This window comes from Sturnira hondurensis, unplaced genomic scaffold (assembly GCF_014824575.4).
Source record: "Sturnira hondurensis isolate 20B ecotype Veracruz unplaced genomic scaffold, ASM1482457v3 Scaffold0000780, whole genome shotgun sequence".
Lineage (NCBI taxonomy): Eukaryota > Metazoa > Chordata > Mammalia > Chiroptera > Phyllostomidae > Sturnira > Sturnira hondurensis.
The window spans coordinates 20644296-20659365 of NW_028073411.1; the positions used below are offsets into that span (position 1 = coordinate 20644296).

General features: G+C 55.3%; 2 protein-coding genes across 2 annotated transcripts; one reads left to right on the forward strand and one right to left on the reverse strand.

The window, feature by feature from the left end:
- The first annotated feature begins 2146 nt into the window (after nt 1–2146).
- On the forward strand, nt 2147–8577 carry SYCE3 (synaptonemal complex central element protein 3). The gene is made up of 3 exons (XM_037050233.1): nt 2147–2335; nt 2714–2822; nt 8281–8577. The coding sequence occupies exons 2-3, from the start codon at nt 2714–2716 to the stop codon at nt 8436–8438; spliced, it is 267 nt and encodes an 88-aa protein (XP_036906128.1). The 5' UTR covers nt 2147–2335; the 3' UTR covers nt 8439–8577.
- A 1043-nt stretch (nt 8578–9620) lies between these two features.
- On the reverse strand, nt 9621–14144 carry KLHDC7B (kelch domain containing 7B). Its single transcript, XM_037049964.1, has 3 exons — nt 12889–14144; nt 12228–12388; nt 9621–12112 (listed from the first exon to the last, which is right to left on the reverse strand). Exons 1-3 carry the CDS (start codon nt 14142–14144, stop codon nt 9723–9725), a joined length of 3807 nt encoding a protein of 1268 aa, XP_036905859.1. The 3' UTR covers nt 9621–9722.
- Between the last annotated feature and the right edge of the window lie 926 nt (nt 14145–15070).

Consider the following 15070-nt stretch of genomic DNA (forward strand, 5'->3'; position numbering starts at 1 on the left):
CCCAAACAAGCCTTTGTGCCCCATGGGTTTGCAGGTCCGCACCAGTTAGACTAGCAGTCATAACAGATAAACCCTGAAATCTCAACGGAGGTTTAACTCCTGCTCACTTGGCTGAGACAGACCCCGCTCCAGACCATTGTTCACAGACATGCTGACAGAGCCTCTGGCCTTCTCAGCTAGTTCCCAAGCTGCCTCGGACATCAGCCTCCAGCAGGTACGCGAGGGAACACAGAGAACTGTTCACGAGAGACTCATGGGCCTGGCCTGACAGTGACCCAGAGCACTTCCATCTGTGTCCCACTGGCCTGGACTCACACTGCAAGACAGGCTGAGAAATGTAGTCTAGCTGTGTGTCCAGGTTATAAAGGAAACATTTGGTGAACAGTTGACCAGTTTGACGCACAAGGGCATGGACGGGGGGGGGGGAGGGAGCCTGGAGGTGGNCTTAACAAACATGCCGCAGGGCCCAGGCCCATGGACCGACGTCTGTGGGCTCCCTGAGAGCCCACTCTTCTGGGCCTGGGCCCTGCGGCATGTTTGTGAAGCCCACCTCCAGGCCCCTCACATTCTAGCCCGGCTGGTCTCTCAGTCTCCTCTGCCACTCCCCAAGAACCCTGAGCCCCAACCACACTCACTGAAATTGGTAGGCTCATCCATCCCTTGCCTGTTCCTTCGCGGAATCTTCGGTCTGGAGTCCTGTGCCCTTCTTCAGCCTGGCAAACTTCATTGCCCACTAGAGTTATTTCTGACTAATGTTTTTCTGGGCAGTCCAAGCAAATGGCAGAGGGAGCGGAAGTAAACAGGGTGACTCGCAGGTGGGAACCAAGGTGGAGGATGCGTGGTCCAGGCAGCAGCCTTCTTCAACAGATAGGTGGGGGCTGGCTCTGTGCCCAGAATCATCTGGCTCAAAGCTAGCTGTTTTTTCTGCTCTGCAATCAGTGGACTAAGGATTGGAAACTCTGAGAGATTTAGCGGGTCCCAGATTCATCAGGAATGTCAAACAAGTGTTGAAACACGAAGTTAACAACCTTCTGAACTGGCCTCTCTCCTCCGCTTCCCCATCTCAGCCAGTGCTGTCACACTCCAGCCACTAACCCATTCCAACCCACTCCTACTTTCTCCCTCACTTGGCCACCTCACAAGCCCGGTCAAATTTTACTTCCTTCCACCATGACCACCACCTCCCCTGCCCACTGCTCCATCATTATTCATCCAATCAACAGCAAGAGCCAGCTCCATCTCCACCCTCCCTCCAGCAGCCAGAGAGGCCTCTTTCCCACACCATTGCTCTGCTTACTGCCCTTCTAAGGGGCCTATCCCCCTCCAAACAAAGACAGCTTGTCCAGCCTCCTCCTGGCCACAGCTGTATGTGCACCCTCTCTAAGGCCAAGAGCTTTCTCCCTGCCCTTGCTTGGGATCTGTGCTTCTATTGCACCGAGGCCAGCAGCGCCGGGCAGACCTGGGCTGAAGCAATGCTTCCCTTCCCAGCGGCACATACCTGGGCCCCTGCCTACCTCATCTCCGAGCCTCGGCTTTCTCCTCTGTTAGGACTTAAGATGCAACAATGACAGCAACATGTGGTAGTTATGAAGACCGCAAATGCTCAGGCATCCAGCTATTCATTCAACAAATGTTTGTTAGCACCTGCTGTGCGAAGTGCTGTCCTAGACACAGCGACGCCATGGTCGCTGTCTAGCCCGCAGGCAGGGCCCTGGGCGCAGGACTTCACCCTCAAAGAGACGACAGGAGGAACACAAGAATCACGACACGAGTTCCCTCTCATCCCAGCTCCACCCTCCTTCAGCCTCACTCCTCCACCAAGGCCCACTGAAGCTGGTTTTCATTCCGGGACCTTTTTTAAAAAATTGAATTTATTGGGATGACAGTGCTTAATAAAGCTGGTATCAGGTACACAGTTCCACAGCACATCATGTGTACATTCCATTGCATGTTTACCGGCCCAAGAGAGTCTCCCTCCACCATCACGTGGGAAAGATAACTGTGAAGGTGGCGCTGTCTTTGCCCACTGGCGAAAACGTCTCCTGCCCTGGAACCGGCCTGGGATGGCTCCACCTTTTCCGCTGGAGACTAGCCAATGAGGCCTCGAGGTCCACATCCTGCTCCGCTGGGTTGGTACAGCCACACGCTCACAGCTCCACCCTTCGTGCTCCAAGAATACCAGCCAATGAGGACAAGAGGCCAGCTCCGGGGGCGGGTCTGGTAACAAAAAGGGGCGGGGCTTCTCTCAAAGACACCTCCTCCGGCCCCAGCCCTGAGAGGGCGGAGGAGCTGACCGAGTGCGGCGCCTGTGGGCAGAGCGCTGGCGGAGAAGCAGGTGAGCGAGGGCAGCCACCCGCCTGAGGGTTCCAGACCCTGGTGCGCCCTGATCCCGGCTGTGCCCAGCGCCTCGCGCCCAACCCCCACCCCTCACCCGGGTCACCTTCCCGGCCCCTCGCAAGAGCAGGGTCCAGTTCACTGGCGGCGCCCAAGCCTGGGGTCCTCCTAACTCACAGGTGGTGGGTTGCGTGTTCATTCCGGGAACAGACAGTCGGTGCGTTTCAGGGGCCCCGTAGGTCGGAAGACCGGAGCCGGAGGGTTACGGGGGTCCTGGCGGGGGGCCTCTCCGGGCGGGGGCGGAGGAGCTGGAGTCGGAGAGAGGTCGGGGCAGGGGGGTGGGAGTCACTGCCGCTCCTTTCTGCGCACCCCCGCTCAGATGGCCGCCTCCGAGCCCGGGGAGAGGAGCTACGACGACATGCTGAGAATGCTGTCGGACCTGAACAAGGACTTGGAGAAGGTCCTGGAGGAGATGGAGAAGATCTCCGGTAGGCCGCTCCCCCCCCCCCCGCCGGGGGTCCCGCGCGCCTCCCGGCCGCCCCACGTCTTGGTGTCGCTCATGCGCCCGGAGTTTTTGACTCTCAGCGCCGAGCGCCGCCTTGAGTTGTTCTCTGGTTGCTTCGCGTGCCTGCACCTTCCTTCTGCAGCGGGGCTGCTATCTTGTTGGGGGCGCAGACAGCGCCTGGGCACAGCGCGGGCCCCAGCTCCGGCTCGCCGCGAGGGGCGAGCGGGGTGCCTGCGGGCAGAAGTGGCGTGCTCGCCCGCGACTCAGTCCCTGGTGTAGAGACGGGAAAGGCGTGGAGGGGAGGCGCGGCTCAGGGGTGTAAAGCAGCAATAGAGTTGAACAGATTTCTCCGTTTTTTGCAAAACATTAGCCTGCTCTTTTATTCCACGTTTCCACGAAGTGGTAACTGGCGGTGGCGGTAATATTATAATTTCTTTAATTGGCTCTTTTCAAATTATAACAATATCTTATAATTTATGAGCCTAAGTTTTGCTAGAGAAAATCATAATGTAAAAAAGATTTTAGAAAGGATGCATACTCTATTCAAATAAAAAATATTTTTACAGACGCTATTAATTTGAAAATAACCTCCGATTATTACTCTCAGAAATATTTCTGAGACATGCTTCAGAAAATTTCTATCTAGAAATGTTTGCGATATTTTTGCCTGTGTACTTGAAAATTTTTAATATTTTTAAGAGGTTTTATTTGTTTATTTTTAGAGAGGGGAAGGGAGGCAGAAAGAAAAGGAGAGAAACATCAGTGTGTGGTTGCCTCTCACGCGCCCCCTACTGGGGACCTGGCCCGCAACCCAGGTCTGTTCCCTGACTGGGAATTGAACGGTGGTGACCCTGTGCTTCGGAAGCTGGTGCTCAATCCACTGAGCCACAGCAGTTAGGCCAAATTTTTTATGTTTTTTTAAAACTACACTTTAAAAGGCTTTTGTGATTCATTTCCTCTATAAGCTATATAATTCCTTCCATCTAATTAAATATTCTGCTTAACAGCATTTACTGAGCATTTACTCTGTGTTATTCTAGGAATATAAAGTTGAAGAGGTGCTCATTCATTACAGAAGTGGGTGGAAGCCAGAAACAGAAATTAACATGACTAATTATAATTTAAATATATGGATTAAAATTAAAACACATGTTAATTTTATATTAAAATCAAAATCTGGCAAATGCTAATGGAGTGTACCAAGTGCTGGGAAGGGGGCAGAGGAAAAAGAGAGGCTGTTTGGGGAGACAGGAGAGGCTCTGCACAGAGCATTAGGAAAGGAGTAGAGATCCAGCAGGAGAGGTGGTCAAAGCCGTGTGTCATGAGGGAAAGCCTGGGGTAGTCTAGGAGCCAGATTAGCAGCGCAGGGGTCACAAGGTAGTAGGTCAAACAAAGAGGCTGCAAGGTGAGAAGTGTCTACAATTCCAAGCTAAGGAGTTTACCTTTCTTGTCTAAGTGAGAGGGAGACATTTGAGAGCTAAATTTTGATCTGTGTTATTTCATCTTTCATATTTGTATCTTTAATACAGCTGGAGTACACTATCCTTTTTCATTGATTTTTGATATTATTTCATCATGTACTAAATTTCCATATATCCTTAGGTTTATCTCTGAGCTTACTACTTTCTTCCATTGGTTTATTTCTCTGTACCATACTATTTTCAAAATAGGAATTTATAAATTGCCTTGATATATAATAGGGCTTGTTCCCCACCTTTAACTTTTTTTAAGATTGACTTAGTTAATAGACCTTTATTCTTTCATGTATGTTTTTACAATTTACAAAAACTGATAGTTTTCTCTTTTACCTTCCAATCCTTACACCATTTACTTCTTTTTTTCTATTCCATTTACCAGCATCTCCAATGCCAGTATCCTTTTTTGATACCAATCTTACAGGGAATGTATCCACAGTTTCTCTATTATGTATAATGTTTACTGTAGGTTTTTGGTATATTGACTTTGGTAAGTAAAAGATATCTCCTTCTATTCCTAAATTGTTAGAGTTTGATTGTTTAAAATTAGAAAGAGGTAAACTTTTTTAACTGCCTCTTTTGCATTAAGTGAGATATTCTTATGATTTCCTTCTTTTTACTACTGCGGTTAATTATGGTGATTGGTTTTCTGATATTCAACTGTCCTTGAATTTCTCTTACAAACTCTGCTCAATCGTAACATATTATCTTAACACAGATTTGGTTTGCTCATGTTATAGTTAGGATTTCACTTCTATATTCATGTGAAACCTATAATTTATCTCATATGTCTTTACCAGCTTGTTTTAGAATAAGCCAGCTTAGAGAAAATTGTGTTTTTATTTTAATCTCTACTCTCAGATGTTCTACACTATAAACATAAATAAAATGCTTCTTTAGAATACTTTTCTGTAAAGGTTGCACCAGTCCATATAGTGAGGTTACTAGTCTTCCCTCCTTTCCTAATTTCTGGAATCACTTGTGTTACATAAGCATTAACTGTTCTTCAAAATCTGGTGAGAACTCACCTGTCAGATTACCTGGGACCTGAGGTTTGCGGGGGTAGAACTTCATCATTTACATTTTTCCAGTGACGTAAATTAGCCTGCGGACTGTGACGTCCAGGCTTGTCATCATCCTCTGTCCCCTAGCTAGCTGACGCTCCTGTTTCATTCGCTGTGCTCTCCGTCACGCATTTCTACTTTCCAGGCTCTCAAGGCAAATCCACTTACTGCATCGCTAGTTAGTTCTCCCATCTCCTAGAGTTTGGGGACACTTTATCCTCATCCTTTACTAAATTTTTGTGTCTAGGTGCTGTCCCTCAATGGCCACTGTCACCAATTCAAACGCCGATTTGGGGTGGAAAAGGAAACTTTATTTAGTGCAAACAAACAGCTCCGCAGTAATACAGCAAAGCTGTGAAAACAGCACTGCTGTGAGCAGCTCGTGCTATAGCAACGCCGCGGAAACGTGTGAAAACAGCATGGCGCTGCTGGTTCAGGAGTCATCTTCGCGTTTCAGCCCCAGCCCCAGCCCCAGCCCCAGCCCCAGCCCCAGCCCCAGCCCCAGCCCCAGCCAGCAAAACCTAACCGTCCGTCTCTCTTCGGTGGAAAGCGCTTGGGGAAGCTACCGGGTAGCTGACTTTTTGGACGGAAGTCCCCGCCCCTGGCCCCCGATTGGTCAGAACATAGCTGCTCCAATTGGGTACAGCTGGGCAGCTCCCATTGGGTGGGGAAAGCCTCAGCCCTATTGGTTGAAACAGGATCCCAGGGCCTCCCCTTTAAGGGCTGCAAGGCCCGCCGGAAGCAGTGCAGGCCGCGGCTTAGGGGAGGCTTAAAGGTAGAGACCTCTGGGCGGAAATGACTGCTAGGCTCGGCCTTTTTCCTTTTTTCGGCCCAGATAGCTACCAGGAGCTCTTCTTAGGCCTCATGGCTCACAGTGCACATCTTAACAAATTTTTCTTAATTTCTGTGTGAGGATCTTGGTCCTACCCAGCAGGTTGTCAACCGGTACAGGGTGAGCCTTGATTAGCCTCTCAGAACATCTGCTGTTCAGACCCCTTCACAGGTTATGACCTTGGCTTTGCCACTCTGCAGGCCATACCGCAAATCCATGGAGGGGGCCTTCCCTCACCACTTGGTCTGTCATAAGGCTCCTCCCACCCTGTCTCCCTGTCAACGACATCCTGCTTATTTCCTTCATAGCACCTCTCGCCATTTGGAATTGTCTCCTATGTTTATGTCCCCTCCCACTGCAGCTGGCAGAGACACTCCCTGAGAGGAGGGGACGTCTCTCCTGCCTACTGCTCTGTCTCGGGCGGCCTTAGGGGGGTGCGGCACAAAGAAGGCCTTCAACAAATGATGAAGGAAGGAGAAGCTCTAGGGGCATATGTGGCTGGAGGGTGTCTGGTGATTATGAGTCCTTCCCGTTCTACGGGCTCTAAATATTTTTCCCCGGATCAATCAGAAGAGGGCTGCGTGCTCACCAGTGTTCTGATGTCTCACTGAGCTGCCTTTTCTGAGCTTCTGTGCTTTGGAGCTACCAGCTTTCTTTCACCTTGGGTTTAAGCCAAGGACTCATAATCACCAGGATCAAGGGTGTTTTCAGCTGCATTATACATCTCACAAAATATACCCATGGGACAATTTTTTCTCAGGATAAAAGTGACTTACACAATGGACTTCTTTTTGTTGTATCGTCACTGAGTTTTATAACTGAGCATGTTTTCTTCTGTGCTTTGGCCTTAGGAAGCTGAGAGCTGGAATCCCAGCCTCTGTGTAGGTTTATGTGAAATCCATTTCTGTGAGCTGTTTTTTCCTCTACATTGTGATTTCTCACCTACCTTAACCCTTTGTGCTACATACCTCAATTACTTATTTTGTAGTAAGAGTTTGAGATTAGGATGCTCTCTGTCCCTGACAGATGGAAGGCCAAGGGTAGCAATTCTGAGTCACTGCTGTAGTCACACAGCTGTCAAGTGCTGAGCTGGAGGAAAGTCTGACTCCGTCTGAACTCCAGCTGCTCCGTAGGGTGACTGCCATGCTTCCCGAAGTTCGAGGATTGCTGGCCTTCTCTGTGTTGAGATATTGTACACACCTTGTTAAACAGCTTCTCCCTGTCATGCAGAAGGGCTAGGACCTTTGTTTTTTGTAGTTCTAGAAGGTATAGCCACAGCAATGGGGTGGGGGCTGCAGAGGGAAGGGTGTGGACGTGGGGTTTCAGTGCAAGCAGCGCGAGTTTACCTATAGGCCCCGGGGATGCTGCTCTCCAGTTGCCCTCAAAGGGAAGGGACAAGAAAGTGGGGCAGTGTGATGGAGAGCAGCAAAGGACACCTGACACGGATTCAGCAGCCTTACCAGAAGGAGAAGCCCTGGACTGGCCTTAATGGAAGCCTGGAGGTGCCCAGGTGGAAGTGGACAGGCATCCCAGGCCACTGAGCACAACCACCTGAGGCTCAGGGCCTTGCAGGAAGAAGTGGTCAGCCCTTCCTGAGCTCGCAGTTGAGCTTGGTGGGTGTTATCACTCCCTGAGGGCTGCTTGCACCCACTAGCTGTGAGCTGTGGATAGGTAGGGACCTATGTTCACTCTAATTTTTTCTAGCATTTTCTAGCAGAATGGTCTCCAGGCTTGTAGTGTCATGGGCTGATGCACCCAGAAGGTAAGGCTTGTGTGAGATGAGGGAAACTTCGCTATTGCTCTATTCAGGGAGGAGTTGTGTTTTTTTTAAAGAGTGTTTTTTAAAAATATTTTATTTATTTATCTTTTTAGAGGGGAAGGGAAGGAGAGAGGAAAGAAACATCAAAGTTTTTAATTGGGGGTTTTGTGAGCCCTGTAACAAGTATCTGACCAGCTTCTAGCTTCTCTCCATAGAATAATTGGGTGACTCAGCCAGGCATGGGCCCCCGGGGTGCTCCAAAGCCACAGCCCCACCCTGTGGCCTGACCAGAGCCTGTCCGGTTGTTGCAGTGCAGGCCACATGGATGGCCTATGACATGGTGGTGATACGCACCAACCCCACGCTGGCAGAGGCCATGCGCCGGCTGGAGGACGCCTTCCTCAACTGCAAGGAAGAGATGGAGAAGAACTGGCAGGAGCTGCTCAGTGAGACCAAGCGCACGCAGTAGGCCCCCACCCCACTGCCACCAGGCCGCTGTCTGCCTATGTGCTGAGCCACTGGCGGGTGGAGCCTTCTCTGCCTGGTGGAGAAAGAGCGACCCGAATACACAGCTGTGTGCACAGCACTTGTTTCTCTATAAACTTATTTTCAAGCACAACCTGGTGATTCCTATCCATCCCTCCCCTCCACAAACAAAACACAGGAAGTGTGAGATGCCGATGCTGCCAGTGAGTTAAGCGTATTTAGTGCCAAGCACAGAAAGAAAAAAAAGGACAGTTGGGGACAAACCAGGTCAGAGGGTGGGATGGGCAGCCAAATTCAGATTTATTTGCCTTCCTGTGGAGGGTTCCAAAGTGGGTCAAGGGAACATTATTGTTATGTATTTTGGGCTGCACCAAGTGCTCATATATGTGACCTGTGTTCTCACAGTTCTCATGAGTGACATGTCCATTGTCCCCACATCACACGTGAGAACACAAAGTTAGGTGTCTTGCCCAAGTCCACACAGCTAATGAGAGGCAGAGCTACGGTGCAGCCCAGGTCCCATTTAAGAAGGGGGTTGGTGGGAAGTGGAGGGACTGAGCATGTGGGAGAGACCCCACAAGGCTGCAGAAGGGCATGAGACCCAGGGGTCCGGGCCAGGCCTGTGCTGGGGTAATGGGCAGGCATTGTGGACAACAGAGCAGGGTCACAGACAAGGGTTCTGGGCCCTTGAAGACCAGCCTGACAAAGGAGAACTAGGAGTTGTTTCTGGGGATGGCTGTGCCAGGCTCCCCAAGGCCTCAGGATGAAAATCCCAGATGCAAGGATGTTTTCCCAGGGCTTCTTGGCTCCTCTTCCCTCTTCCCAGCCCCTCGCGGGCCCCTTGCCCAGCTTTGAGCCCTAGGGAAGGGCTCCTTCCTGGGCTGAGCAGTCTCTGACTCCTCAGCTGGCCAAGTCCAGGTCCTTGGGGATGCAGGTGGTGTGGTTGGTGCTGTGACAGGAACCTGGCCATGGGAGCCCACTGTCTTGAGGAGGGTTCATGTGAGTGAGCTGAGGCGTTGGGGCCAGGAATCACTCATACAGGCAAAAGGGCGCGGGGGTGGTAGGGACACCCAGTGACCAGCTCACAGGTTCAGGGAGCCTGGGCTCTCTTGCAGGAGGGGAAGTGGGGAGGGAAAACATGAGGCTTATAACAGAAAAGGGAAGTCGTCCCAGAAAGAAGAGCGGCCACCTCCCTGTGCCCCTCTGGCCTCGGAGCCCCACCATGGCCTGCCTGGAGACAGCAGCTGCAGTCCTGGCACCAAGTAGCTCAGAGGGCTGTTTGCAGCGGGTCCGCAGGGGGCAGAGTCAGGATGAATGGACAGAGGACCCCTTTACTCCCCAGGGGAAAGGGCTGCAGCTCCTTGGCCTGGAACTGGGCAGTCCCCTCGGAGACTGTGAAGGTGGCAGTGACCTGGTGGTTGAGACAGTAGATGGTGTTGCCCAGCACAGTGCAGCGGAGCGGGACAGGGTCTGGCAGGGGCAGGGGGGCGGCTCGGCTCCAGGAGCCCGTCACCGTGTTGTAGCGCATCACAGCAGCACCCACACCACGCAGCAGGTCGAAGCGGTAGAGGAAGCCCCCCAGTGCCACCATGTCGCTGGAACGCCTGTGGCTGGCACTGTAGGGGCACTCATCCCAGGCATCCTTCACAGGGCTGTACCTGAGCAAGCGGTAGAAGAGGTGGCCCCCAGTGACGTAGATGTCACCACGGCAGGCCACAGCCTCGTGGGCCACGGGGAAGGTGCCTGCAGGGAGGGGCGCACGCGAGGTCCAGGCATCAGTGCGGGGGTCGTAGCACTCCATGCTGTACAGGCACTCGCCCCCAATGGCGTACAGCAGCCCGTCCAGGGCCACCAGTCTGAGCTGGGCCCGGGCCTGCAGCATGGGCCGCACCTGGCTCCAGACGTCGGTCAGCGGGTTGTAGCAGAAGACTTCGTTGGAACAGACAGCTTTGGCCCCAGAGCCACGGACGCCACCCGCCAGGAATAGGTAGTTGTGCATGGTGCACAGACCACAGCCCCGCAGTGGAACCTCCTCCGGCACCTGGCTCAGGAGCTGCCATGTGTTCTCCTGGGGGTTGAACATGTGCAGGTGCGATGGAGGAGGTAGGGGCGCAGGACCTGCAGCAGGAGCCTCCTCCATGTGAGGGCCCCTTGTGAGCCCTGAGCGGCTCACCTGGTAGAGGCTGGGCAGCACAAGGACCCCCAGCACAGTCTGGCCCCTGCCAGTCCGAAGGCTCAGGATGCGCTCTCGATCAGTCCCACTCAACTGCCGGTAAAGATTTGGGTCCCCCAGCACGTGCAGCAGATTGTCACTCATCAAGGCATAGGTCTCTTGGGCCAGGCTGGTCTTCCCATGCCGCTGGGCAAAAGCTAGTACATCAAGGCAGCTGCCCAGGTCCAGCCGCCGCTGCAGAGCTGCTGCCAAGGCAGCCTCCCGGGCCAGGGAGCTGGGCTTCCGGGGCCCCTCCACCACCCCCCAGCTCCCAGGCTTCTGCAGAAACACCATGAGCTTGTGGGCCTCTTTCTGTTTCTCTGTGAAGGCACCTCTGCTGCTTACAGGGCTGGGCCTCTCCCCTGGCCCCTCTCCTGGGGCCGCCTGGCTAACCTCCCGCTCAGAGCCCTCTGCCGTTTCTATTTCGCACATGCTGCGTTTCCGTGGCCTGGGGACAGGCTGTGGATCTCCCCTGGCAGTGGGGGAAGGTGTGGGCCCAGGCGTTATCTTTTCAGGCAGCTGTGATGAGCCCCTGGGCACTGCAGCCTTGTTCATCTCGGGGCTTCTCTGCTGTGGCTGACATCCCGCCTCTGCCAGTCCCCCTGTGCCTGCCTCTGTGACCATCTCAGCTGGGAAGTCCTGCCTGTCCTTGAGACTTGGAGTGACCCTTTCAGAGGGAGGACCAGACTCCATATTCTCCAAGTCTGTGGGAGTGCTAGGCTTTCTAGAGCTCTCCAGAGCTGCCCTTTGGGCCGTCCCTTGAGGCTTCTCTTGCCTGGGGAAGGGGTGACTCTTGAGAACCATTGAAATAAGGTTTCCCCAGCTAGTTGAGGTCTGCCCCTCCTGGTTGCCCTTGCAGATCGCCACACTAGGCTCCTGACATGCAGTCATTGACTTACTAGTGGGGGCAGAGGTTGAAGCTGGGGCTGGGGCTTGGGATGGAACTGGGGCTGGAGCTGGGGTTGCAGCTGGGACTGGGGCTACAGGTGGAGGAGGAGCTGCAGCTGGGGCAGGGGCAGGGGCTGAAGCTGGGGCTGGAGCTATAGCTGGAAAACTGTCTGCAGCTGGGGATGGGGCAGGAGCTGGGGCTGCGGCTGGGGCTGGGGCCGAAGTTGCAACTGAGGCTACAGCTGGGGCTGGGGCTGAAGTTGCGGCAGAGTCTGCAACTGGGGCTAGGGCTGGGGCCGAAGTAGTGGCTGAGACTGCAGCTGGGGCTGAGGATGTAGCTGAGGCTGGGGGTGCTGGGGGTGTAGCTGAGGATGTAGCTGGTACTGGGGCAGGAGCTGGGGCTGCGGCTGGGGCTGGGGCCAAAGTTGCAGCAGAGGCTGCAACTGGGGCTGGAGCTGGGGCCGAAGTAGTGGCTGAGGCTGCAGCTGGGGCTGAGGATGTAGCTGAAGCTGGGGGTGCAGTTGGTACTGGGGCTGCAGCTGGGGCTGGGGCCGGGGCTGGGGCCGAAGTTGCGGCTGAGGCTGCGGCTGGGGCTGGGACTGGGGCCGAAGTAGTGGCTGAGACTGCAGCTGGGGCTGAGGATTTAGCTGAGGCTGGGGGTGCAGTTGGTACTGGGGCCGCAGCTGGGGCTGGGGCCGAAGTTGCAGCTGAGGCCGCAGCTGGGACTGGGGCCGAAGTTGCAGCTGAGACTGCAGCTGGGGCTGGGGCCGAAGTTGCAGCTGAGGCTGCAGCTGGGGCTGGGGCCGAAGTTGCAGCTGAGGCTGCAGCTGGGACTGGGGCCGAAGTAGTGGCTGAGACTGCAGCTGGGGCTGAGGATTTACCTGAGGCTGGGGGTGTAGTTGGTACTGGAGCTGCAGCTGGGGCTGGGGATGCAGCTGGTACTAGGGCTGGGCCTGGAGCTGAAGCTGCAGCTGAGGCTGAGGCTGGAGCTGAGGCTGGGGCTGGAGCTGGGGATACAGCTGGGGCTGGGGCTGGAGCTATAGCTGGGGCTGCAGCTGGGGCTGGGGATGCAGCTGGAGCTGGGTGTGCAGGTAAGAGGTCTCGGTGGGGATGTGCTTCTGTTGAGTTAGCTGAAGTTGAGGTGGGCTTACTGGTGCGTAGGGTGGTGGTGGTTGAGGGCAATGGACAGGGGGCACAGCTGAGGCTGTCTGTGGCTGCCTTCCCTGTATCTAGACCACCAGCACCCTGCCCTCTGCTCAGTGCCCCCTGGCCTCTCTGAGTTCCTCCCCCTTCTCCAACACTGTGAGCCCCTTGCTTTTCTGTCCTGCCTGACCCTGAGCCAAAGAAAGAGCGGTCTCCAGAGACCCTAGCCTCTTCCACGATGGGGGCCACGGTGGTCTCCTGTCCTTGGGACAAGAGTGGGTGTCCCCACTGCTGCTCCTCTGGCCACAGGCCCATGGAGCCTGAGGTCTGGTTGAAGCTCCTGGTGACAAGGACCTCCCTCTTGGCCCAGGGCCAACCTTCCACTGAGGGTTGGGACCCCTGAAACTCCGCGGGGGCCTGGCCAGGCCCAACCTCACTGCTCTCACCAGTTTTGGCCCCTGAATCCAGAGCTAAAACTGGGGATGGTTGGGGGCCGCTTTTCCTGCATCCCCTCTCTGAGCCGTCTGTCAGCCGCCCCGTCTGCACAGAGTCTGGAGGGGGCAGCTCCTGGGGATGAGGGGGCCTCCGGGTACCTGCAGCGAGGCTGCTGGCTACATCCACAGCATCCCACACACTCACCACAGTGCCCAGGCGTCGGGGGTCCAGCTTTGGGGAGCGGCAGGTTCTATCTCCTGAGCTGTCACCCGCTTGCCACCGCCGGCTGCCTGAACCTCTCCCCGTTGAGCGGGATGGCCCCACTCCTTGTTTCCAGGAGCTGGTGTCCTGTTCCACTGTGTGGGCTGGGGCCTGGTGAGCCAGCACCTTGGCATGGTTGCCTTCTGCCTCTGCCTGTTCCTCCACTTCACTGTCTGGACTCCGGGGAGTGAAGTGTATCAGGAGAGGGGCAGGCGTCCCCCCGACTTTGCTCCTACTCAGCAGGGCAGCACCTGGGCTGAGGTGCTCCTTTGCTTCACTTTGGGGGGCTTCTGGGGTAGAGTTACCATGCTGCTGTCCCAAGGCCCCCGCACTGGCCACCTCGCCAGGTGTCTTGAGTGGAGGTGCAGCTGTGGTGGTCAGATCTCCACTTCCCGGAGGCCGGTGGTCCCGGACGCCTGCTGCAGCTGGACTCCCTTGGCCAAGTCCTGAAGGGTCTGGCTTCCTCAGCCCTGAGTTGTGTCCCTCGACGCCACCACTGACCTTGACTTTTGGAGGCAGGGCTGGCCCAGCTCCTCCTGCCTGAGAAGGCTGGGCTCGGGGGCCTGTGGACGTGGGTCCTGCTGCCTCCTGGTCCTGCCCAGAGCCAAACCAGTGTAAGGCCAGTGCCGTGGCAGCCACGACAGCCAGTGCCAGCAGGGCGAGCACTGCACTGTCCCAGTCATCGTCCCCGTCCCCGTCCCAGCCCCAGCCCCAGCTGGAGCCATCGGGCTCTGAGGCACCCTGGATCATGGTGCTGGGCTGCAGACCCGGAGTGAGGAGACAGGGCGGTAGCCTGGAAGCTGTGCGTGCCGCACACAAGCCTGTCCTGCACCCAGACCGTCTGCGCAGATGGCATCAGGGTTGTGCCCCGCCCAGAGGGTTGCCCAGTTAAGGTGGCCCTGTGCCGAGGGCCTGTCGCTCACCCTGGCCCAGGAAGAGGTGGCTCTCTGTGCCTGCACCCGGGTTGGGGCTTTGTCAGTAGGGCCGAGCTGCAGCTATCAGAAGACGATCTACAACAGCTCCAGGAACTTGGGGGGCCCCCCCAGGACCCTCACCCAGCTCCTGGCCCCCATGTGCCATAGGCTCCAGTGGCAAATGGCAGCGTACCTCATCATTGTTCTGGCACCCTGGCCAGCCTGCTTCTGCCTAACAGACCCTCACACCCCGGACTCATCCCACTCCCCAGTGTCCCTCCTCTGTGCCTGGGTCCAGCCTCAGGAGGCTCTGGCAGGGAAGAGTTACCCTTAGAGAGATGGTATCTGTAGCTGTAGCAACATGATGCACCCCTGATACAATTACCAGAAACTCGAGAAGACGACCCCACTGAGGGCCAGTGGGGGGTGGGGGTGGGGCCTTCGCCTGAGCCAAGCTTGCAGGCTGAGGGGGGAGGCAGCGGAGGGTGTAGGTGCAGACACCAGCGAGCACTGTCCAGCACAGAGGTGGGCTGCTGGACAGGTGCGACCTCCCACCGCAGCCCTTCACAGGTGTGGGGAGGGGGCCTGGCCACCACTTTCTCCCAGGAGACAGCAGGGGCCTGGGAGGGTCAAGGCTGAGCCCCCTCACCCTCCCCTGCACCAGCCTCTGGACTGTCTCTTACCTGAGTTCTACAGAAATGAAATAGCTTTTAAAAGCAACTTTCTAAGTTGTCAAGAGGGGAAAAAGAACAAAACACAGAA